The 24972-nt window shown below is 48.2% G+C and overlaps 1 protein-coding gene across 19 annotated transcripts in view; it reads right to left on the bottom strand.

The window, feature by feature from the left end:
- The window catches only part of NAV2 (neuron navigator 2), a 706422-nt gene that overhangs the window by 214343 nt on the left and 467107 nt on the right, over nucleotides 1–24972 (bottom strand). For 15 of the 19 annotated variants that reach the window (XR_011441179.1, XM_070274944.1, XM_070274945.1 and 12 more), the window contains 2 exons: nucleotides 11758–11830; nucleotides 1997–2255 (listed from right to left, as the gene is read on the bottom strand). Coding sequence is in view for 18 of the 19 variants with exons in the window: in XM_070274944.1 (XP_070131045.1) it covers nucleotides 1997–2255; nucleotides 11758–11830 (332 nt within the window). In the remaining variant the exon portion in view is untranslated. Of the gene's footprint in view, nucleotides 1–1996; nucleotides 2256–10843; nucleotides 11076–11757; nucleotides 11831–24972 lie in introns of those variants that run through there. The other 4 variants (XM_070274952.1, XM_070274954.1, XM_070274951.1 and 1 more) reach the window with 3 other exon arrangements.

The following is a 24972-nucleotide window of genomic DNA, read 5'->3' as shown; positions in this document are numbered from 1 at the left end:
CCAGGGGCCACTGGTCACACTGTCTTCCACATAAATGGTGGCAGCCCTCTTTGCTTACAGGCTACCTTCTCACTTCCCATCTCCCTTCATTCACTGAGCTCCAGACTACACTAACCTCCTTTCTGCAACTCCAGTGTGCCAAGCTTACTCCCACCACAGGGCCTTTGCACCAGCTGCTCCTCTGCCTGATCTATTCCACACTTGAGCTTTGCATGGCTAGCTCCTCGTCATTCCTATCTCCACTTTGGTGTCATGTCCTCAGAGAGACCTTCTTATCAACCCAACCTGAATTATCAACCCAATCCCTCTGAGTCCCATCATCTTATTATAATACCAACTATCTGATATTTCTCTTCCCTGTTTATTTGCCTGCCTCCTCTAGTAGAATGTAGAGAGCAGGCGCCTTGGCTATCTCATTCACTCTTGACCCCCAAGGGCCCAGAACGGTGCCTGGCACACAGAAGGCATTCAAACACTAACTAAAGAAATGAACGCACATTCGAGGATCCGAGCAGAACTGCAAGAATAGTTCTAACAACCTAACCAAGATTGTTTCCCAGTGCTTCCCCCAGAGAGCCGCCCCCTGCAAGTCACTACCCAGGGAACACACACTCCGCACAATGCACCGTGGGAAATGACGTCCTGACCGTTCAGTTGTCCAGCTCCACCAGGGAACCTCTGCGCAAAGAATGGCTCCCTCTCAGGGGCTTCTTCAGGGCAGGGCGAGGGCGCAGAGGCCGCTGCCCGGCTGTCTATTCCTCTTTGCTAGTCCAGGAATCTCTGCTAGCCCACAAATTTCCATAGTGTGAACTGGATATAATTAGATAATTAATTAGGGGATCTGATTTACATCACATCACCACTGCTGGTTTTAACACCGTCACAGTCGGGAAATAGCACTTCTCATGGGGAAAAAAAAAAAGCTGTAACCGTCTATAAGGCAGACGCTTTGTCTGACCCGCTTTGTGCTTTGCCCAACTTCAGTGGGTGAGGAAGGGTAGGAAGGGCTGTGAGAAATCCTACGATTATTAACGCTGGGGCTTTGGGGGACTGGAAAGAAAAAGCCATTACTCTTTAGCACAGATGAAATGAAATCAAGCAATCCAATTTGATCAGTGACATTTAGGTTTGACGGCTAAAGGTTTATAGCTTAAAAAAAAAAAAAAAACAATTACTATGGACTTTTCTCCAGATCGTTACTGAGTCAAAACTTTCTCGTTCCTAATCCTTTTTTCTGCCACTAAAATGAAAGTTTTACAAGGCGATCTTCTGCAGAGTTGTAGAGGAATGCAGCCATTCCCGTGGTGACACATTAGACGGTAACTGCCCTGGCGTTCTGCTCGTACGTCACTCTATGGCGAGTCCCACTGGCAAGCATGGGTCCCTCCGGGACCACCACCAAAACCCAGGCCCTAGTCCTGCAAAGCAGAAGACACCACTACCGACTCTCTAAGGTCAACAAAACCCAGTCACATTTTATGGAAACTTCTCGCATCAGGGGATGCTCCCCCTCTGGGGGAAGGTGGCTGCCTCTTTTCCTGCTAAGAGCCACTTGCCATCCTTCTTCTGTGCTCGCGATATTTCTCCTCTGGCAAAGCAGAGGCACCTGCTGGAGTAGAAGTGTTGCTTCCACTGAGTAAAATTACTTGCACATATAACACTGAACACCCAGCTTACAGGCAAACATGCAAAATAAGTTCGAAGGTCTATCTTAGGGACTGTTTATTGCCTAAGAGTGTGTGTGCAGAGTTAAGGCAGGGGCAGCTAATTAGCTTTGGCTGCTGGCGATTCTGACCTATGAAAGTACACATCCCCACCAGGCACAGGAGGCCTCATTACATCCATTTCAAGGTCTTGCTACCTCCCCACTAACTACCAGTGGTTCTCAGCACTGAAGAAGCTCCCATGAAAAACACGCTGGCTATAGGCTAGAATTTGGAGGACATGGAGGAGGACCCCGGAAAAACAGAATTCTCGTTTGGCAAGGAGCCCCCACCTGGACTGCATTTCAGCTTGTGCTTTTGATTGCTGATGTGGCGCTGGCTGGTGAGGCTGGCACGGGGCTTGGGGAGTGGCTGGCACCTGTTGCTGAGGAGTGCCAGCCTGGCACTGGGAGGGGGCCCCGGCCGCCGGGGCCGCGGCAGGTGGCAGCGGCGAGGAGAGCTGCGGCTTCTGGGGCTGCTGCTGCTGCTGCTTGTATCGGGAGAGGCTGAAGAAGAGGCCTAGAATGGCCTTGAGGTTTCCATTCCTGATCTCTGCAAGACAGGAAAGAGATGCTTGTTAAGAGTCGTCTCTTCTGGGGAGCCCTTTCTGGCTCCCGTGCAACGGGCTGCTTCAGCCCTCACACGAGTTTAATCCCTCTAGGATATGACAGATTTCCTGAACGCTTAATTGGTATCACAGTCAATTAAAATCAGGCCCAAACCACAAAGAAATTAGCTTCTTCTCCCCACTGGGGATTAGAGCGGATACACGATGGCAAGTTGCAACTGGAGGGCTGGCAAGTGCCAGGAGGAAATTCTCAGGAAGGACACAACCGAAAAGGAGTCCCGAGCAAGCCTGTGCTTGTTCTCCAGGCAGAGAAACTCGCTGGGCCCCACGTGGCTCTGCCAAGTCCGTGTTCCATGCTTCAAGCCACCCTGAGTGTGCCAAAGGGCGCTGTCCCGCTCCACCAGGATCCCTGCCCCGCTTTACCCAGTCAGCCTTCTCTCAAACAGGTGGCTCTGTGTCTGGCTTGGCCACTGAATAACGAACTTTAACTCCGGACGGGTGTGGAGACAGGCTATAGCACTTGCTTCCTTGAAGAATTACTCACACAAAAGTTCTCCCATATTAAAAGAAGTTAGAGCAGAGCGGGGATAAGAAAATTTTTATCCCAGATGGAACTTTTCAGATGTTAAAATGCATCTGCCTCAAGGCATGCATAAAGAGCTGCAGAGCAGGAATGAAATATTTACTCACAGGCAGGGGCTACGGACCACAAGGGGGCAATCCCTCCGGCAATGCCTCCTTTCTAAAGTTCTTTTGACACCAGATGCTGACGGCCAAGGTCTAAACTGACCCTGAGAGCGAAGCAGTGGGGCCACCCAGCATGAGGGACGGAGAGGAAGGAACCTCAGGGGCTCCCTCTGCCCTGCTTCCACCCTAGGCTGCATTTCTGTTTCTGAATCGGCAAGTGGGCTAGAGGGGGTGGTGTCAGAGGAAGGGAAGCCCCCTGTGTGAGTAACGCACACCTTCAGGTCAGCTCCAGGCTGGGGAAGAGGCTCCTGATAAAGGAATGAGTTTCCTCCAAGGACCAGTAAGGGGCAGAAGGTATGAATGGGGTCCTTTCAGAAACAAGACGACCCCTGCAAGCCTGCCAGCTTCCTGGGTGTGACTGCTGCTTAGGCCAGGCTGAATGACTTCCTGCTGGAGCCCCCCCTCTCCAGGTGCTAAGGAAACTGACAATACAAACTATTAGAATCCAGCCTTCACTCTCTCCTTTGCGAGCCAGCAGGTTCTGCCTGTGGGACAAAACAGACAGGACAGCTGTTGGAAAACCTAAGGCATGACTTCCAGCCTGTACTCTACCACTTAGGAGCTGTGCATCCCTGGGGAAGTCGCTTAATCTCTCTGGGCCTCAATGGCAATATTGGCACAGTTTGCCCCATCACACAAGTTTGCTTTGCAGATCAAATAAGCGCACACGTGAAGGCCCAGTGTAAACAGTGAAGTCCTTCACTGGTCTTGGTTACTGTATGACAACTGTCGCCCCAGAATCCTAAACGAGGTTCCCATATAGCTCCAGCTTTGTGCCTTAAAAATGATGGCTTTTACTATGGTGATCTTATAATTTATCATGCAAACCATGATAGTTTTGAGAGTGAAAGGGGGGAGCTTTTAACGACGCCAGGACAACAAGTGTAAGCCCGGACAGACCTGGACAAAGAAGGATGCTTATGGACCCCCATGTGCAGTGCAGGGAGCAGAGAAAGCTCCAAGGTGGTGGCCAACCTGCCCATCACTCCCCCGCCCCCCAAGCTCAGTTTCACCCTCAGTTCCGCTTCCTTCTCCATCCTAAGGAAACCAAAGGAGAGTGCAGCCCTGCGGCTTGTTCTGCTTGTGCTTTGAAATGTTCTTACAAGCACGTCAGGGTCACAGAATGGGAGGCTCAGGCATGAGGGGTCAATGGGCACCTCATCTTACTCGTGGGAAAAGAGAGGGTGAAGTGACACACCCGTGCTCCCCAGCTGGAGAGTGATGGGAATTAGGGACAGAATCAGGACGAGGCATCAAGAGCTGACATGCAAGTGAGCACCTGTTAAGGTCCCCTCAAAATCAAATTCACTGGAGGGAGAAAGTAGAGCTAATCACAAGGATAGATGAAAGCTGTCCGAGTTATTCTTAGCGCCTTTTATAATTGTTTTCAGGTTATACACGACTTGTTTATAACAACAAGAGCTGCCACTAATGAGCCCGTATCAGGTCAAGCTCTTCACACGCACGATCCCATTCAATCCCACAACCTGGGAAGGGAATAGGAGTTCCCCTGTAGTGGCTCAGAAAGGGTTTATGACCCCTCCAAGGTCAGGAATGCAGGAGCTGGGATGTGAATCTAGGTTTGTCCAGCTCAAAGCCCCATGTCCCAACACTGTAACTTGGCTTCCTGGACACCCATCGTGTGTGGCGGATTTAAAAGCACACCAGATAATGTTTTATTTATTAAGCTAGCTGGCGGGCACACAAATATTCTTTATTCTTCTTCTGTAAGTATTCCTTTATTACGGAATGTATCAACCACTTGACACATGACAACATATCTGACACATTCCATAATACAATTTTTTAAACCACGCAAGAAAAACAAGGAAGGGAGGAACTCACAATTCAGCATATCCAGGGGCTCGGGGATTGTCCACTGCAAAAAGCAGGCCTGTCCACGTCAGCCCCCTACAGCCTAGCAGCCCAGCCAGGGCGGACAATTGGAGCCCCAGGTGTCATATCCTCTACCTGCTGGGCTCATTAAGTCCTTTCTTGTTCGTAACTGAGCATTATCCCCTAAAACATTCTTTTACTTGTTGTCAAAGAGCACAGTGTTCCCACAAATTAGGAGGCAGCATTTTTCCTGTAAAGATCACTGGTTTTTGGAGCCAGAAAGATCTGGGTTTGAATCTCTGCAGTCCATCATTGACAGACTTTGGGTTTTCACAAGATTCAACCTCTCTAAGCCTCCGTGTCCTTCTTTAAAATGGGTGTATGCCCTGCTGTACCTTTCCCACGGGGCTGTCAGGAGAAGTCCGTGCAGATAAATGAGAAGATGAGTACAGAGCGCCTCGGACACAGCCTGACTCTGTACTTGCATTTTTGGTTCGGAAAATATGGTCACTCTTCTGGCAGGCTCCTCCGAACTCACTACATGGCTCGTCATCTAAAGGAAGCCTAAGGAGCTGCACATTCTTCCTGCTTATTTTCTCCACGCTGGTCACTGGCACCCAGAAGGAAACCAATCCTGAATAATCTCACACGAGAGAAAACTCAATGGTGATCTTTCTGGTTTTTTTTTTTTTTTTTTTTTGAGGAAGATTAGCCCTGAGCTAACATCTGCTGCCAATCCTCCTCTTTTTGCTGAAGAAGACTGGCCCTGAGCTAACATCCATGCCCATCTTCCTCCGCTTTATATGTGGGCTGCCTGCCACAGCATGGCTTGACAAGCGGTGCCATGTCCACACCCAGGATCCGAACCAGCGAACCCTGGGCAGCTGAGAAGCGGAACGTGCGCACCTAACCGCTGCGCCACCGGGCTGGCCCCTTTCTGGTTTTTTTTTTTTTTAAACAGCTTTATTGAGTTATAATTCGCCTCCACATTAAGTGTACAATGATTTTTGGTAAATTCTAGGTTTAGAATATTTCCATCACCCTGAGAATTTCCTCAGGCTCATCTGCAGTCAATTCCCAAACTACCTCTAATCTGCTTTCTATTTCTACAGATTTGCCGATTCTGGACATTTCATATAAATGGAATCATGCAAAATGCAGTCTTTTGAATCTAGTTTCTTTTGCTTAGCATAGTGTCTTTAAGGTTCATCCACGTTAGTACATTTATTACTAATTCGTTTCTCTATATTGCTGAGTAATATCCCAAGACAGGGATATGCCACTTTTTTTTATCCATTCACCAGTTGGTGGACATTTGGACAATTTAATTTTCTTTTAAGAACACCACACTTCAAGAGTGTTGGATGCTCTGACTGGGGTTGGAAGCCACAGTTTATGCCATGGGTGGTCTATAACAGACAGTATCCAAAACAGCTAGAATTGTGCTCTTCCCATATTTCCACACGGCATTTGTCTGTGTTCCATGAGGCCTGGTAAGCCAGCTCCAAAAGCAGTTGAAAAACAAACTCCATCAGCCCACAAAAATGTCTCCTTCGTGACATTTCCCCAGGCTTTGGAAAAAGACTATCATTTCGTATCTGATCAGCTGTCCTCACCCTCTTGATTTCCAGAGAAGAAAAAAAGCGTAGAGTTCAAGAGAACTGATTTGCCCAAGGAGACACTAGCTAGCCGGGGTCTAACCCAGCGCGGGCACCCTGTTCTCCTTCCTGTTCTGGCGGCCACCCCAAGCAAACTGCAGAACAACTACACAGGCCAGATTCCAATTTCCAGCAGAATTCAGCCTCGCCTCGATTCCTAAGGACCGTGGGCTCTCAGTGATCTGGTCCCACCAGTGGTGCTAATCTTCACAGATGTTGCAGGAAAGGCTGGGCACAGGGTAGGACAGATAGAAGAGCTACTTTCTTTCAACGTTATTTAAAAGAAACCTCAGGGCTCATTTACAATGGCACAGGCACTGGAACAACCCAATACGAAGACACTTGCTTTGTAAGGAAGAAGGAATTTGGAGCCAAAGGGACCACAGAGTCACAGAATGCCTATTGAGTTCCCTTAAGCAACGGGGTAAGGTCGCCTGTGACTCGGATTGAGAACTGTGGATTCTGTGCATTATTCTTCCAGGTGGCCCGTCTACACGACCTACATTCACCACATCAGTTTCCAGCCCTTCTGTGAACCACTCTCCAAGTCTGGCAATGAGGCTCCCCAGAGGGGAAATGGCTTGAGGGGTGGGAGCAGAGCCCACAGCCCCCTCTGGTGGGGGGCAGAAATGGTCCCATTCACTGCCAAACCCAGGCGATGTGGGCAGGAGAAAATGGAAACGACCCACCTGCCACGTCTACCCTACTGCTCTGGAAAGACCGCCTGCTTCCTGGGGCAGGGTACGAGGGGGGCAAGCTCAGCATCTAGGTCTCTGGGCATCAGGGGAGTGAACCCAGGTGTGAGTCCATCAAATCAGCAACCAATTTCACTTGAAAAGCACACACGCCTTCCCAGAGGCACCTAAACGGATCTTCCTGCCTCTGTTTCTCCAGTCTCCATACAGAGCTAGTCCTCTGCCCCATCATGTTCCCATGCCCCCTCTTCTGTCGGGATTTCCCTCCCCCTTCCTCTTCTGTCTGTTGAATGCCTATTCATCCCGTAAAACCCAGGAGAAATGTCACTGCCTCCGTGACGCTCCCCTGGCTGCCGCAGGCAGAGCTGAGTGCTGTCTTTCTTTGGGCACCACTGGGTCCTGCACATACAACTAGCACAGCTCTTGTAGTATTGGAATTAAGGCTAGTTTTGGAGGACTGACGTGACTCTCGGTGCCAAGCACTGTGCCTGGCGTAGAGGACGTGCCCAGGGCATGTTTGCTGAACTAAATAGAACACAGCTTACCCCGGACCCTGGCTTCCCCCTTACAGGAGAATGGGCTCAGAGCCAGATGTTCTCAGAACCAGGGATAAGGGCCATCCTTCCTCACAGGGACAGGTTTACAGATGGTTGTGACAGGTGGAGTGTTGGGGAGGGGCTGAAGGGATCTCGAAAATCACCCGGGGTAGGGGGTGATTCAGCTTACGTGACTCTGACAAGCCTCCGAGAGCAACTGGATGGGTCCGGCCTTGGGGAACCCCGAGGGGGTGGGCAGGCCTCATCCAGGGGAAGTGCCCCAAACCAGCATCGTCTCCACGGGGCTCACCTGGGCCTGCAGCCTCAGCCCGGGAACAAAGGGTGTCTGTGGCTCTCTAGCAGGCAGGTTGGGGCAGGGCCCAGGCTGCTGCAATGCTTCAGGACAGGTGCATCCACCCGCCCGGGTTCCAAACCCAGCTGTAGTCACGGGGAGAGGGTGGAGGCGGACAGTGGGGCTTTCCAACCGCTGATGTTTTCTCATCAGAGGAGGAGCCTCAGGCACTCAACCGTCTTCAAAGGGAAAACAGAAAGCATTAAACCTACATTATTTCTTTAACCACCATAATGCTTTTCCAGTAGTGGTGCAGGTGGTTAGAAGCGTGAGTGGCGGTGAACGACGCAAGACACCAAGCTTTCAAGTCAGCTGATGTGGCAGCTTAGCCACTGCTGACCTCGTGGGCCTCCCCGGACCCACATGTAACTTAATCTCCTTGGGCCTTGGTTTCCTCATCTATATGATGGGGACAACCCAAATACCGACCTCATAAGATTGCAGAGGGGATTAAATAAGATATAAAATGTGCACAGCACTTATTTCAGTGACTGACACGTGGTGGGTTCCCAATAAATGGTTTCTATTCCTATAATTTAACAGTATGTCAGTTGAGATATTTCCCGTATCCCTTAAATTGTGAATAAGGCCCATCTGAGGACAAAAGGCTCTAAGGACCCTTGCTTTAAAAGTTCAAGTTGTGGACAAAACAACTAGGGCCAGTCACGTGCCCACAAGACTGCATTAGTCCAGAATCAGTCTTGCCACCAAACACCACCATCGTCATCCCCCATTGCCCCAAAAAAATCTAGGTAAGAAGATCTAGATGAGAGAAGGTCACTGAGCGTGGGGGAGAGTGATCACGCTTGATGACCACAGAGACAGGCTATTTCCTCCCCTCTCCAAGGAGCTAGAAGGTGGGGGCCTTGCACCCCTTTAAGTCAAAGAAGAGGAGGTTCTAAGAGAATCACGTCAAGTGGGGGTGCTGGCATCCTAGTCCCCAGGTGGACATCTGCTTAGCAGATATGCTCCTTGGCCCCCTAAGTCGGGGGTAGGGAGGAGAAAGAGCTGGAGAGGGATATGGTGGGGGACTTCCAGGTGGCAGGAGGCCCATTCTACCTGCCACAGGTGGAAGATGAAGCCCACACCTTCTTGCTGGTTCTATGGGGGATAGTGGAGGGATGATGAGAATGAGGTCCACAGCCTTATCAGGACCACCTGGCCACCTTAGTGTGGGGACAAAGAACCTGAATCAGGGGGATGGGCTTTGAATGTGACCAGCTGAGAGCGAGCTGGAGGAGCTGGTCAAATCTCACAAAAGACCAGCAAGGCCATGGGAGCGAGTCCCTGGTCAGCAGGACACTCCCACCCGGGGACAGTGGCAATTACGGCTACCAAGAGGAGGACAGCAACTTTGCCTCGGCAGAATCCTGTTTCCTCTCTGCTGCCCCGATTCTGGAGGCTCGGGCACAGGAAGGAGGGAAGGGAAAGGAAGTCAAGCCATCACGCCCCCAGCCCCCACCAACCTTCCAAAGCCACTTGCACTGGGGCCAGGGGGAAATGAGCTTTTGAGTAGAGCCTGAAATTGAAGTTTAAAAATGAATAAGACTGAGTCATAAGTATTGAATAAAACTGTTCTAATAACTGAAGAGGACTAAAGAGTTCTGTATTATTGTGGCCAAGATATCATCAAGTGAGTCTCGACTCAGCAGGAAAGATGGGGCTGTTACTGTACCCCAGTGACTGATACCTAACACACTGGTTACAGGATGCTCTTCTATACTCAGACTCACAAGGGACACAGCCCAACACTGACGAGGGCTGCCTCTTTGCATGATGTGCCTCCATGGGCCACACAACCTCTTCTGAGACATTCCAGCTAACAAAGAGAGTTCTAAATCTTTTCCGACTTCTTTCTCCTGTACGTGGCATGCCTAAATCTTATCGATCTGCTTTCCCAAGGACACCATGACCGTGAGCTCTGAAATCATACTGACCTGGGTTCAGACCCTGGCTCTGCCACTCACTAGCTACAGGCCTTGGGATGTCACTCACAACCTCTTTAAGCCAAAGTTTCTTCATCTGTAAACTCAGCCAATTATAAATTACAACTTCAGTTGTGAGAGCTGGAGCTGATGCAGACAAAAGCCTTAGAAACACAGTGGGGACTTGTTTATCTGCATTAGGCTGCCCACCTGACAGTGCATTAGAGCCCTCTGGAAGCAGTGTGCCTGCATTAGGCTGCCCACCTGACGGTGCATTAGAGCCCTCTGGAAGCAGTGTGCCTGCATTAGGCTGCCCACCTGATGGTGCATTAGAGCCCTCTGGAAGCAGTGTGCCTGCATTAGGCTGCCCACCTGACGGTGCATTAGAGCCCTCTGGAAGCAGTGTGCCTGCATTAGGCTGCCCACCTGATGGTGCATTAGAGCTCTCTGGAAGCAGTGTGCCTGCATTAGGCTGCCCACCTGACGGTGCATTAGAGCCCTCTGGAAGCGGTGTGCCTGCATTAGGCTGCCCACCTGATGGTGCATTAGAGCACTCTGGAAGCAGTGTGCCTGCATTAGGGCTGCCCACCTGACGGTGCATTAGAGCCCTCTGGAAGCGGTGTGCCTGTGCCTGAACTGGGATAGTTTGCACTCGGGAAATCTCAACAGCCCCATTCAGAGACATGACACCCCCATGAGGCACCAACAGTGGCGACGCACCCCCAATACCTGAAGAGATTACAGTTCAGAAAGACCAAGTTCTCCCCACAGAGCAGAGTGAAGGCAGGCCCCAGGCCCAAAGGGATCACGTCTGCAAACTCACCTGCTCCGCTGGGCCGCTTCCTTCCACCCTGCTCCCTGCCTCCCCACCCGGACCACCGGAGTCCATGCTAACAGGCATCTTTTCAAAAAGCAGCCTTGTGAGGGAAAGGTGGTGTCATCTGAAGCCCAAACTGCTTTACCTGTTCTGGGAAAACCGGAGGCAGGTGCAGCCTAATGAGTTTGGGAGAACGCCGGGGCCCATGGCAGCTTTTGAGCTGGCAGCTGCTTGTATTTACAAACAAGGGAGAGCGCGGACGTTTCCAGGGCGAGACTTTGCCCGAGGAGGCTGAGAATTCGCACCAGCCTTACTCCAGACCAATACCTAACTGAACAGTGAACCACCAGGAAACACTGATGTGCTAATTAGCCACCAAATTGGAGTTAATTAAAAACTAATCAGGATGTCAAAATGGAGCATCTCATTAATAAATAACGTGGGTTTTTTTTTTTTTTGAGCTGGGAAAAGTGCTGCTTCTTCTAATAAAAGGAAGAGATAAGGATTGGGCATTTTTCCCTGGGAACTGTACAGTTTAAATATGTTCTGTGGTTAAGTGTTCTCCCTCCCAGAGATAAGGCCCAGCTTGATAATTAACTGAACCGCTCGTCAGGTGAATCAAACTGGCATTGTTTGAGCAAGCCCTTCAGAGAAGCAGCCCTGTCTCCACTCCTCTCTCGCTGTCTCGCAGACACGACCGGCATGGTTAAATCTGCAATCTTGGAGTGATTCTGTAAGTTGTCAAAAAGTTGACATCCTCAAGCCTAGACAAGCATCGCGCTGCCTCAAAACCAGAAGGAAAACAAAACCAGCAGAGCCACCAGCACCCCTCAGCTTCGCTGTATCAACGTCATCAATAAGCAACAGGTGGGCATTTCCGCTGATGGAAAGGCTGCCTCCCGACAGGCACTCGGACTCACCTTCTGCAGACAGCCCTTGGATGTTTATGCCCTTAGCTGCCAGGAAATTCAAGCAGGCATCTATGTTTTCAATCTAGGGGAAAAAAAAAACACAACAATATACACTCAATAAATGTTCAGCCTCCTCCAGAGTCATTTGTTATTAGGAACAAAGGGCTATGTCAGAGAGAGGGTTCATGAGCATTCGCTAAGGTTCTTAATGAGGAAAAACTGGAGGAAATAAACAACGGACGGACGAATGGATGGATGATGCACGTCAGGACTTGCCTTTGTCTGTACTTGCACAGGAAAAGGTTATCTAATATCCCAACCACACAGCACGAAAAGTTGCAGCCTTGGATGGCTCATGGCTGCCAAAAATAACCAGGGGGGAATTGGACTCCATATGCTGATCACCGTCATCAGTGCAATCCTGAAAACTTGAGCAGTTGCTAGAAAAATGGGGGTGGGGGACGAGGTTAGTAGACCCGCCCATCTACTAGCAGCTAGGAGAAATTTCCAGCCACCAAGGAGGCAGGTAGTCAAATGGAGAGACAGTGAATGGGAGTTTCAGCTGGCATCTGGGTAGTGTTCGCTCAAAAATTCTCAGGATGGCAGGCATTGCAGATGCCCAGAGAGGGCTGTGACCTCACGGATGCCCTCTGTCCTTTCTGTTTTCTGTGGCAAGAAAGGACTCACCACCAGAGTCCAGGAGACTCCCAGGTTTGCAGGGCTGATAACACGGCCAAGGGCCAACCAATGTCCAGCTCTCACAGAAGAACAATTAGGTCATTCCCGAAGGTCTCATTTGACTTCTGATGTCAGGGCTAATTATTCTTTGGGCTACAGGAAAATGTTCTGGCTTGATTATGTCAATGGTGACTCTAAATAAAAGAAACTCCTTTTGACCTGGCACAGGGATCTTTGACTTTCACACAATTTGCATTTCATGATAGAGATCCCCTCACCTGCACAACCACCTTCTTCCTGACTTCCCAGGCTCGGTTGACATTCTTTCGAACTCAAACCAGTGCTTAACCTATGGGGTTGATTCTGAACCAATGAAACACCATCTTTCACAGTGTCCACGGGACCATTCTCCCTCCCCTTCCCCGAGCAAGCTCCTGATGGCTCCTTCATAGCCAAAGAGAGTGAAGCATCTACAATTTAAGAGCTCTAATTTGAGCAGTCTGGCTCGAAGTCTTGAAGTTCATGTCCACCCTCCCCAGCCATCCTGCGTTTCATCTCTACTCTCAGTTTTTGCATCTTCCAAAGGCTTTAAATTAAGTTTGGGGATGCCGGAACAAAACAGCACTCATTTTATTTTATTTTATTATTTTATTTATTTTTTTAAAAGATTTTATTTTTCCTTTTTTCTCCCCAAAGTCCCCCAGTACATAGTTGTGCATTTTTTAGTTTTGGGTCCTTCCAGCCATGGCATGTGAGACGCCACCTCAGCATGGCCCGATGAGCCGTGCCATGTCCGCACCCAGGACTCGAACCTGCAAAACCCTGGGCCAGCAAAGTGGAGCATGAATCCAACTACTCGGCCACAGGGCCGGCCCCAAACTGCACCCATTTTAGAAGAATCCACTCAACCCTGAGCTTAAGGTTACTTCATCCTTGCATTTTTTAGCCTAGGTTCCCGTCTCTTTCTCAGCCTCCAGCCCACCTTCAAGGGTTCTCATCTGGGAGGCATTTTTTCATCTCTAGGAAAAAGAGCAGAATGCAATTTCCTGCAAACCAAATAAATGCTGATGCTATGGGTTATGCCTGCCACCATCGCAGAAAATGATTCCCTATAAAGAAGGAGGAAAAATGAGATTGGTCTTAACTCTCTTTTCTTCTTTCCAGTCCCAGGATGACTGACAGTGACAACCAGGTGCGACCATCTTGGCGGGGGGAGGGGGAAGGAGGAAGAGAATGGCTGGGAGGGCCTTGTGGAAGGTGTGTTGGAGCAACCTGCTTCTATATGTAAGTGCAATAAAAGTTATATCTTGAAATGCTATTTCACCCTATCACAAAACCTGCTTTTGAGAAAATAACTATGCGTCCCTCTTTCTATTGTACATAGTGTCATATACCAAAACCACTCAGAAGGATCTGTTGCCCCAACAAAGAGGCACCAGTATTCAAATTATAATAAAATTATAAAATTCCTCTTCTACCCCTTGTCTCTTTCTATAATCCTACCCGACTTCTTTAATATAATATCGTGCACATGGCTGATAAGCGAGGCTTTGGCAATTAAGTCCCCAGAGGAAATGAGAAAAAAACTGACCACCCCTGAATCTGTTAACACAAAATAAAAAATAGCACACTTGATATTTATCCTGGCAAGTGTCACGTGGGTGGGCTGACATAGGTAGGGTAAGTTTTTTCAACAGTAGTGCAATGGTATGACATGGAATAAAAAGACACCCACCAACATATTCAAGAAAAGCACCGCCCTACACAATATTGTAATTCTACAGAAATTTCCTCCCAAGGAGCATACAGTACATTTACTTGTCACATTCATGGAGCATTCAATGCACAGAGCATCATTTAAAGAACATAGTAATTTCTTCTTGCAAGGCTAGCCTTGGTACATTTCAATTCAGCCATCTACTGGGCTTTCTTTTAACGTTAAATTCTATTAAAGGAATGAATAATTATATATAGGTTACTGAGAATAGTTCTTCCTCCTGTTGATTTTTTAAAGCCCTAGCATTCTTTCAACTGATTTCTTAATTTAGATCAGTAGTTCTCCACTGGGCAAGAGAGGGCAGGAGAGAAGGGGCAAGGATTTTGCCATCCAGGGGACATCTGGCAATCTCTGGCAACATTTTAGTTGTCACACCCCGGGGGTGAGGGCACTGCTACTGGTTTCTAGGGGGTAGAGGCCAAGGATGCTGCTAAACATCCTACAACACACAGGACAGTCCCCACAACAGAGAATTATCCAAGACGTCAACAGTGCCAAGGTTGAGAAACCTGAGTTCCATGATTCCTTTAATTATTTATTGAATGAACCTAACTGTGTGGATGTCTGCTCTGTGCCAGGCACCGTACTCAATTCTTTTGACGGTGTCAGTCCCAAGACCTCCCTGTCCGGGAGCCCACATCTACATAATCCTCCTCTTCAGGGGCCACAGAGCCATTCTACACACAGTCCCTGATTCCCACCCATTTCAGGGAGAATCGCGGCACAGAAACGAGAGGAGCATTAGGATCTCCCTTCATTAGATGGAGACAGGAGGCCTAAGGGCACTAAGAATGCTTTCTCCTCAAGAGGAGACAAAACAGGGAGCAACATCTGGATGACACTCCCAGAAAATGCTGAAACGAAGAACATGGCTTATCATTTAAGACGACTCAGGAGCCCATCGAGCCCCTTGAATTTTCTCCCTTTACTACAAATTCTCCGCTCACAGAAGGAGTTCAAAAAACATTCCTCAAGTTTCAAATCCACTCTTTAATAATGTTCCATTAAGGCTAAAAATCACTCCTGACAAGGCGGCAGAGACCCACGCTCTTTTCATCTGCACCCCAGGAAGAGAGCAGGGCTGGGAAGCAGAACGGGGTCAGACGTGGATTCCAACCTCCCGGCTTCTCTTGGAAGGAGATCAGAAGGGGAGAATGGTGCTTTGATCCAGGCTCCCTTGTGATTAAAATTCACCTTAAGGTTTTCTTCCAAATACTACACAGGTAAACAATCCATCCTCACACACTGTTGAAACTGCAAACTCCCACCGCATCCCACGAGGGGAACAGCTGGTGGCAGGACGCCAGCATGCCTTACAGCACAAGGGTGTCCCCATGCCCCTTGTGCCTCTTTAACGAGGCTCATGGCTCATGTGTGATCCAGAATCGTAGTGCAAGATGAGGATCCAGTTAAAGTTGGGAGGCAGAGCGTTGGAAAAGACTCTTAACTAGCAAAGTATGTAAATATGACCGAAGTTATTCATTAACACATAACAGCCAATATAAACTACTTTCCAAAATTAGCTGAAAAAGTCTGTGCAAAGTCTCACATTCCAGTGTTGCTGATGGGGTGGGAGTGCCACTAGGGGAGAAGGCTGATGTAGTTGTTGCCATAGAAACAGGTCCAAGAGCTCTGGGATCAAGTTCCTGGAGTTTGCAAGTCTTAGCTGTGATGGAGGTGAGAAGCCCAGAAGAGGCACCACAAGGAGGCTTGGAGATCCTGGGAGCAGGAAAAGTGCTGGATGAAGGAGGGGGCGGAGTAAGAGGACAGACTGAGACCGATATGCACTTCCCCAGGCTTCATTTGTTTGGGGCCGTATGTGGCCTCCACCCTGTGCGGTCCCCACATGCCCAACAAAGGTGCAATAAAGCCTTTCTCCCAGTCTCCGCAGAGATCTCCACCCCAAAGCTGAACAGTTTCTCAACTGAACTTCAGACTTGCAGGGCAACTTCCATGGACTAGTTATGTATGTTGTATGTAGCCTTTGTCTCCCACACCCAGAAGCGTATCTCCACCCTGGACAGCCCGAGAGCGAGGGAAATCAAAGCAAATGCCAAACAACCGGAAAGGGAAGGGAGGGCTACGAGGCAAAAGGAGAACTTCACATTTCAATCATGATTGAGGCTGGACTGGGTGTCATGATAACGTAAGATATGCGAAGCTCGGAAGCACTGCTCTGCGTCTCCTCCGTAGCTTAGAGACTGATCAAATACCATCTGTTGTGGCAGTTGTCATGGCATTATTTTTCTCTGACTACCAGTGTAGCTGAGTGCAAAGCGCACGAAAATGACTAACGCAAACGAAGCCCATCTCTATGGGTGCTCCCGCAGCCCAGGGGAAGATGGGGCTCCGGGCACACTGGGTAAATGGTGTGCTAGTTTTTAGGAGTTAAGAATTCCTCTCCAGGCCCCTTGGAGATCTCCATCCTGGGAGAGGAAACCAGGAGGGAAGGTAAACAACTGCTGCATTAAAGTCAGGTATGGTCACAGCCATTTGCTTAAAATCATGAAATGCCTAAGGCCTCGGCAATGGGAGACAGGACCGCAGACAAGACTGAGGAAGAACTGGCAAGTTCTGGTAATTTTAAAAGCGCAGTGTAGCTCCTTCGTGAGTCTCATCCATCAGCTCAAGCAACTTCTTTCTGGAAGGGTGTGACCCTAACACCTGATATTGCTACTTGCCAACAAAAATAATCATTCATCCATTCATTTATCCATCCCTTCACCCATATTTACTGAGCACCTATTGGGTGTCAGGCAATGAACGTACTGGTACTGGATACACAGCCGTGAGTAATCTCTGATCTCGTAGAATCTACAGGCTACTGTAAGGGAAAATAATGCATAAATAAGTACATGATGACGTCTGTCACATACTAGAAGACCTGATCTAGGCTGAGGGGGCGGGCATCAAGTTTAAGGAAGAGACAGCACTTAGGTCCACAGAGACAGGCCTTTTGGTCTGTTCTGTCCACTATCCAGTGACGTAGCCCCCAAGCACCCAGAAGAGCATGGAGCCCACTGTACGTACACAGGAATGTTTGCTGACTGAGGGATGGAGGGGGAATTTGAGCCGAGACCTAAGGAGTTAGCTGGGCACCAAGTGCGGGGAGGAAAACACACCAAGCCTAGTGAACCTAAGGCTTGAAAGCGTCCGTGCAGGATGCAGCATACCACATTCTGGGAACCAAAAGAAAGTCGAAAGGCCTGGAGGCCAGCGAGCAAAGAAGAAGAGCAATGAGCAGGAGCAAAGGCTGGGCCACACGGGGCCACGTTCAGGAGCTGACGTGGAGGTAGGGGGCGGAGGGAAGGCAGGGGTCCTTCAGGTTCTCAGGGATGCCTTGTCAGGGCGCCCGTTGCCATGGCAACAGCAGCCAGGCCAAGAGGTTCCAAGGCGAAAGCTCGAGGACGCACTATTTTGTGTCAGAGATGGCTCCGCAGTGTCCTCAAGGTGGGGTTCCAATGACTTCCGGGATCCACACAGACACAGGGAGGGAGGGGCAGGGAATATCAGCATCTGTGGTCACATGTACTAGGAATGTCTGCTTCACATCTAACAGGCCTCTGTGCTCTTCTGACACTCCTTCCTCCGCCCCTTTCCAAAAATAAAAATAGAGGAGGAAAAAAAAAAAGACATCCAACCATGAAACCAAACCAAAACACAAAATGAACTTTGGAGAAACACTCTTCTAAAACGCCTGTCTCGTCAGTGTTGTCTGTCTCTTTCCTCTGCATTTCTAGGGGCCACAACCTGATGTGTGCTTTGCCCAGCTTCATTTTTTGTCCACCTATGGCAGTGTTGGGGCCCCACATCTTCGTATGATCACATGGCTCGTGCGCCACAGCGTGGTCCTGGAGATGTACAACACCACAGGACAGGGCTGGCGGGGCCAGGACGCTACCCAGTCACGTGTCACTTAATAACGTTCTGATATGTTCTGAGAAATGATCGTTGAGCAATTTCGTCGTTGTGCGAACGTCAGAGGGTACTTACGCAAACCTAGATGGTACAGCCTACCACACACCTAGGCCACGTGGTACTAATCTAACGGGACCACCATCATATATGGGGTCTGTCATCAACCAAAACACCCCCATGTGGTGCGTGACTGCAAGTTTTAATTTTAGAAGGGGACCCCCAAAATGAAGGAAATTTATGGTGGCCCTTCAAATTCTCCTACATGGGGAAATATTTGGGAGCATCTTCCCTTGTAAGCCCCATGGGGTGCTGCTTACTTGGCTGATGCTTAAAGCCATCTTTGTCCAGTAGCACAAGGGGCTCCATACCCTGTGTTCCAGCTTCGGCCCTTCAAGTGCCTTCCAGCCGGTCAGCCTTGGCTCTCTTGGTGGCTTTGAAACAGAAAGCTTAAGAATGTGGGGCTCAGGGGCTGGATGAGACTTGAGTGTCTCTGCCAGTCTGTTTCTCTTGCTGCTTTAATGCCTTGCCCAGCTCCCTCCTTGAATTTGGCACTGTTAGCCACCTTATCTTCGATAGTATTTATAACTTCAGCTTTCCAAGATGTTCTCAAGAATTCTCTTTAAAAAAGTTTAGAGCAGGCTCTCGGCTGTTACAGCAAATGGGTAAGTCCATATGGAAACAAAAAAACTAGAGGAGAAAAAAAATTGAAAGAAGAATCTCAAATTCCTCTAGTAACTATCTTTTTCTACCCTGCTTCCAAATGCCTAGAATATTTCATTTTCCTATTATTTTCTGACTTCTGAATCTTTCTTTTGAAACGAGAGAGGAACCTGGGAGTTGTAGCGAAAAGTTGTAGAAGTCAGTCCTTCCTCTGGAGTCTCCCATCATCAACCCTTACAGCTGAGCTCCGCAGAGCATCCGTGTTAGAGATGGCAGTCACTACAAGGGGAAACTGCTGGGATCTGCATTGTCAGAGAGGCCCAACGGACGCCTCTGTGCGTTCACTCAGTGTGGAGACATTCCGAAGGTCATTTCTCCTGCTACAACTTTAGGTAACGCTCCCTAACCTCCTGGCAGCCCCAAAAGGGACTGCTCCAAGTGGAGGCCTCCAAGCAAGGAGCTGGACACAAATGGTAAACAGTAATGAATAGGGCCATGGGGTGGTATTTAGAAGACACAACTCAGGCTTTGGGGGTCAGACAAATCTAGGTTCAAATCCTGATTCTGCCATTTACTCAATTATGATCTTCAGCAACTTGCCTCAGTGGCTGGATCTGTAAAATGGGCCTATATTTTAACACCCCCCTACACAGGGTGGTGGCTGTCACTACATGAGAGGACATATGTGTGGTGATTAGTAAGTGCCCGATACCTGGCAGTTTTTGTTACTGTGTGGTCATTTTGGACATTAACATCCCTGGCAACAGTTCTCAGGCCACGCCATGCCCAAGCTGGCTCTGGGGTTGCCCCCGGCAAAGCAGAGAATGAGATGAGGTCATCTGGGCCGCCTCCCCTTTCCTGCTCTGGCTTTCCTCTCACACCCAGCTCTCCAGACTCAGGCCTTTTCCCTCACCTGAGGTCGTGTCTGCCTTTCAGTAGCCTGTCTCCTGAAAAGATGCTGATTAACTCATCCACACCAAGGCAGAAGGGACAGCTACAGGCTTCCCATGTTCCCTCTCCCAGTAGCACTTGTTTCCAACACAATTGCCATGTAACAGTATCTGTTGCAAGAATACGGACTTTGGACTCGACACTAGATTCTGGTTCCCTTGCAGATGACCCAAAGACACTAGGAAAATGATTAACTGCTGCGAGCTGCAAGCTCGTCATCTGTAACATAGATAGGAATGCTGACAACTCTCCCATAGTGTTAATGAGGAGTAGACGGGCTGACATGTCGAGGGTCTGGAACTTTACATAGTCAGAGGTGTAAAAAGGCTCTTTCTTCATTCAATTCCAAAATGGCAGAATATTAGCCATCACTAGCATCTTCTGGAAGTGAAAGATCCTTTTGGAGTTGTGACACTCTGAGACTTGCTAAATTATAGGACGGTAGTACAGCCTTTCTATGAATGGGTTCCTTGCAGCTGGAATTCATTTTGACCCTATCAGAATTAGGGCTTTCTGTCCAAAAAGCTTTCTAGTCAAAGTTTCCTCTACTAAGTTACACGGGAAACCCTAAGATCTTAAATAGTTTCATTAAGAAGAACAATTTTTTTTTTTTTTTGCAGAAAACTTTAGCTTTACCTACAGAGAAGGATATAAACTCAGATGCCAACTTTAACATGAAAACCCTGACTTCTGGACCCCAAACACATGGCTGCCTCTTGAGCCAAAGAGAGGAGTGGCACTGTGGACTTTTGCTGGAGAATTTCACCCAGACACTAACTAGAACTTGGTAGCCTCATTCATTCCTTTGAAAAATAATGACTGAGTATTTACTCCCTTGCAGGCCCTGCTCTAGGAGAAGGGCAAGGGGAAACAGTGGTGTCAAGACGGTGTGGTCCTTCCCTCACGGAGCAGACAGCCTCCTGGCCAAGAGCAGACTTTAAGCAATATCACCCCCCTAAACAAAGGTCACAACTGTGAGAAGGGCAAACTTACACCCAGCAACTCACCTACTCAAAAGCCTGCACTGACTGACTACGCTCTTCTCAGAAGGTCTGGGTTCGCTTGGTAACTTTGCCATATTTACAAGCTTAAATGCACAAGCCACCACAAAGTCCTCAAGGGGCAGACTATAAATGCAAAATAGAACAGCTGATCCTCGAGACACCCCAAGAGTACAGGGGCCGGCCCGGTGGTGCAGCAGTTGTTTGCACGTTCCGCTTCTCAGCAGCCCGGGGTTTGCTGGTTCAGATCCCGGGTGCAGACATGGCACCGCTTGGGAAAGCCATGCTGTGGTAGGCGTCCCACATATAAACTAGAGGAAGAACGGGCATGGATGTTAGCTTAGGGCCAGTCTCCCTCAGTAAAAAGAGGAGGATTGGCAGTAGTTAGCTCAGAGCTAATCTTCCTCAAAAAAAAAAAAAGAGTACAGCAAATCCTCAGCTTTAGAAATACCACTAGAACATATCCGTTCACCAAAAAACAATACATATAAAGGAACAGATGAATGGGACAATCTGTAGATGAAGGCTGACGACTGGACTCGCTCACCGGCTTGGTGACCAGCTCCCTCACACCAGCCTGTGTAATTCAGTTTTGTGGCTCAGCCCATTTGCTGATGTCTGTAGCTTGTGGTTCTTCTGGGTTGCTCATGAGTAGTCAATTCATGGATTTCAACCTTGCAGTAAAGATAGCAGGTCTGTAAGGGCAAGATGAGTCCTGGCAGCATCAGTTACCAGGGAAGAAAAGCCAGCAGGTAAGTCTGAATGCTTTTAATAGTCAATTCAGAATCCTGCATGACTGCTCTCTCATAGGGGTGATGGCTGCAATGACGGCGACTGCTCTGTCACCTCTGCCTGTAAATCTCACCCTGTAGTGTTCATTTCTGCAGGAGGCGTAATTCAAAAATTGCCCTCTCTCTCCACTCCAATTCCAGATGCTGCTAGCAATTAGAGGGTAATTATTTTATGCCAGGCATAACCCCAGGGCCTTCCACATACATTACTTCAATCTTTTTATTTCAAAAGCTGTTTGTAGGTATGGCTAAAGAGCTGAGCATGAATTCTAGACCACTGGTGATCATTAAAACATAATTTAGGAGATTCTGCAAGTAGTACACAAAATACTTTACACCAAGAAACTAGATTTGGCCCATAGCTTCAAATTCTAAAATCTGTGATCAAAGCAATAACCTATATGCCAACCAATCAGAAACTATACAAGATTCAAAATAATTAAGAATATTATTAATAATTAAAATAATTCTCAATTCTGCTTACATTACCGCCATGGCCAGAATGTCAGAGGCATGGTCCACATTCACTGGAAGAGGAAAAACAAACCAGACAAGGAAGGTCTCTATTACAGGATATCCTTGAGCTTTCCAAGGCTACAAGATATCCAATACACTTGTGAAGAAACAGTGACAATTTTTAACTTGTCATATAATGCTAATCTCTGTTGCTATTTCCATCCTTGCCAAGTGTTCCACTGAACCAGATAAAACTGTAATTTTCGTAGGTAAAAAAATAGTTAACTATTGGCCATTTCATATGGTTCTACCTACAGGTCAAGGTAACAGGAAGACACCCTCCCCCTAAGGGCTAAAATTAAACTCCTGGATGATCATAAAAATAGAGCACTTTATAGCCACTTACAAACAAAGCATCAGTAAATTCTGAAACTCAGAATAAAATCTCGGCAAGTCTCTCTCAAAGGAGCCTCACAAGATGGGTGATGCAATAGAGAGGAAGAGAGCAAGTCAAAAGAAACACCCCACCCGCAGGCTAACCCCAAAAGGCCCTTCGCTTTAGTTAGGGTCTCCTCTGCAGCATCCCCTTAGAGAAGCAGATGGGAGCCCAGGGAAGGCTTTAATTCCAAGTTGATTCATCTCAAGACCTCCCTTTCATGAAAGGTAACGAGTTATCCGTCACAACAGTGAAGGAGACCCAGGCTGCATGCCCTTCTCCTGTTGCCTTCCTGTCCCTTCAGGGGAAAGTGTGAGAAAGATGAGATTTTGGTCGAGTTCTGCCACCCCATCCAAGTCTACATGGCTGCCACCGTGTTCACACCAATGTGGGAACCCCTCTCGCCCATCAAATTACTCAACAGGAAAAGCCAACCTGTCAAAGTGCTGTGATCTGCATTGTGATCGAGGTCATTACTAAGAGGGCGTTTTAAAGGGGGAAAGGAAAATTAAGGATGTCACAGGACCAGAGGTGGAGTCTAGGGAACTGTGGATTTCTCAGGGCTTCTTGGCTATCTTTGGCTAAGGTACTTAATTTCCCTGAGCCTCAGTTTTCCTTTCAGTAAAATGGGGATAATTAGCCCTTTCTTGAAAGCATTATAGAGGCCTCACAAGAAACTAATATTTGCAATCTTAGAAAACACAAAGCACTAGGCTAAATTCTTCTCCATACATTATTAGTTCCGTTAATTTTCACCACTAGATATGGTAGATATTAGCACCTTCCAAATGGGGAAATGGAGGCACAGATTGTTTTAAGTGCTTTCCTAAAATCGCAGTTATGAAATGGCAGAGTTGAAACTTGAACACTTAGTGGAAAGTGTTTTAAAGCTATGAAGCCCTCGACAAACAGGGAACAGGAACAACGAAACAGCCAGGGCTTTGCCACTGCTCCTGACCTCTCTATTGGTCACTTTCCCTCTCGAGGACTTTGGCCATGTGACAAGACCAGTAAACAGTCCATCCAAACCAAATCTCGCCTTTACATCACAAGGACAAAGGACACTTCACAGAGGGAGGAGTGACTTCTCCCACATCCTTTTGGACACGTTTTGTGGAAAATATTTATGTTCTTTTACGGTGTTTTAAGTCTTCAGGAGCAGAAATTATTTAAGACAATATCAACATTTACAGGCGTTATTTGAAATCAAAATACTCCTAAAACAGGGATCTTTCAAAACACCATCTGCCAGTGCTTAAGATTCCTGAGAGAGGTCATGATATTGTCTGGGGGTCAAAAACCTGAGGCAGGTAACAAATGAGTAACAGAGGCTGGGAATAATACACTAGGGAATGGTGAGGAGTGTGGCAAATGCAGCCTGCACCGACCTCAAGGGGCAGCTGCTACCCAGTTTTAGCCAATTTTTGCCTGGAGAGGGCCAACCCAGTATGGCCAGGTTTTCAGATCTTTTTTTTTTTTTTTTTTTTTAGATTTTTTAAATTTTTTCCTTTTTCTCCCCAAAGCCCCCCGGTACATAGTTGTATATTCTTCGTTGTGGGTCCTTCTAGTTGTGGTATGTGGGATGCTGCCTCAGCGTGGTTTGATGAGCAGTGCCATGTCCGCGCCCAGGATTCGAATCAACGAAACACTGGGCCGCCTGCAGCGGAGCGCGCGAACTTAACCACTCGGCCACGGGGCCAGCCCCTTCAGATCTTTTTTTTTTTAAAAAAAAAGCTGGAGGATCAATTTTTATGAGTTGATTTTCACCTAACTATTGGTATCTACTCGGTTTTGGGGTTGGTTTTAAAAGGGACCTGAACTCAGCTTGTGGCCACCATTCTCTACCGTTTGACTAAGCGAGCACCCTGGCATTCTTCTACTGACCAGTTCCCAGCATGCAGATGCCATAGGCTAACCATGCCTGAAAGTGCAAACAGAAATTCCCTGCTAAGTTGTTACATGGAAAAATAAAACACACACACACACACATACACATACAGAAAACAGCCCTTTGATGCATGGCTGAAACATGAGAACCCCATGAAGACATATGCAGAGAGGTGGATCCAAGCTCGAGGCGCAGATGGCTTTTATACAAACCACAGTCTACATGGTTATAAATCACCATCCAATTTCTCTTTCGGCTCAAGATGTGTAGCTATTCTCCCTTCGCCTATCCTCACATTTGCTAAGTTCTTTAACTTCACTGAGCACCATGTCACCACTCACAATGCCTCAGTCCGAGGCAGGTGTGATGGGAATTTCTTCAGGAAGAATCCCTGAGCATCTCCCAGGGCACATGGGCAGATGCAACACCGCCCGCCAAGAAGCGACCACCTGGTGGGACACAGGCAGTTAAGTACGACGTACTAAAGGATTATCACTTCAATTTTTCAATGGAGGAAATGAAGGGCCATAGAGATGGAGTGAGCTGGGCGGGTAGAGAAGGCGCTGGCCAATTCCACGACCACGGCCACGCGCACAGCTCAGATCCTCTCAGTGTAGAATTCACCATAGTTCTCAGACAAGAGAAGCTTCCTAACCTTTCCCAAAACG

The sequence above is a fragment of the Equus caballus genome, chromosome 7, assembly GCF_041296265.1.
Source record: "Equus caballus isolate H_3958 breed thoroughbred chromosome 7, TB-T2T, whole genome shotgun sequence".
Classification (NCBI taxonomy): domain Eukaryota; kingdom Metazoa; phylum Chordata; class Mammalia; order Perissodactyla; family Equidae; genus Equus; species Equus caballus.
This window is presented reverse-complemented; position numbering and strand designations above follow the sequence as displayed.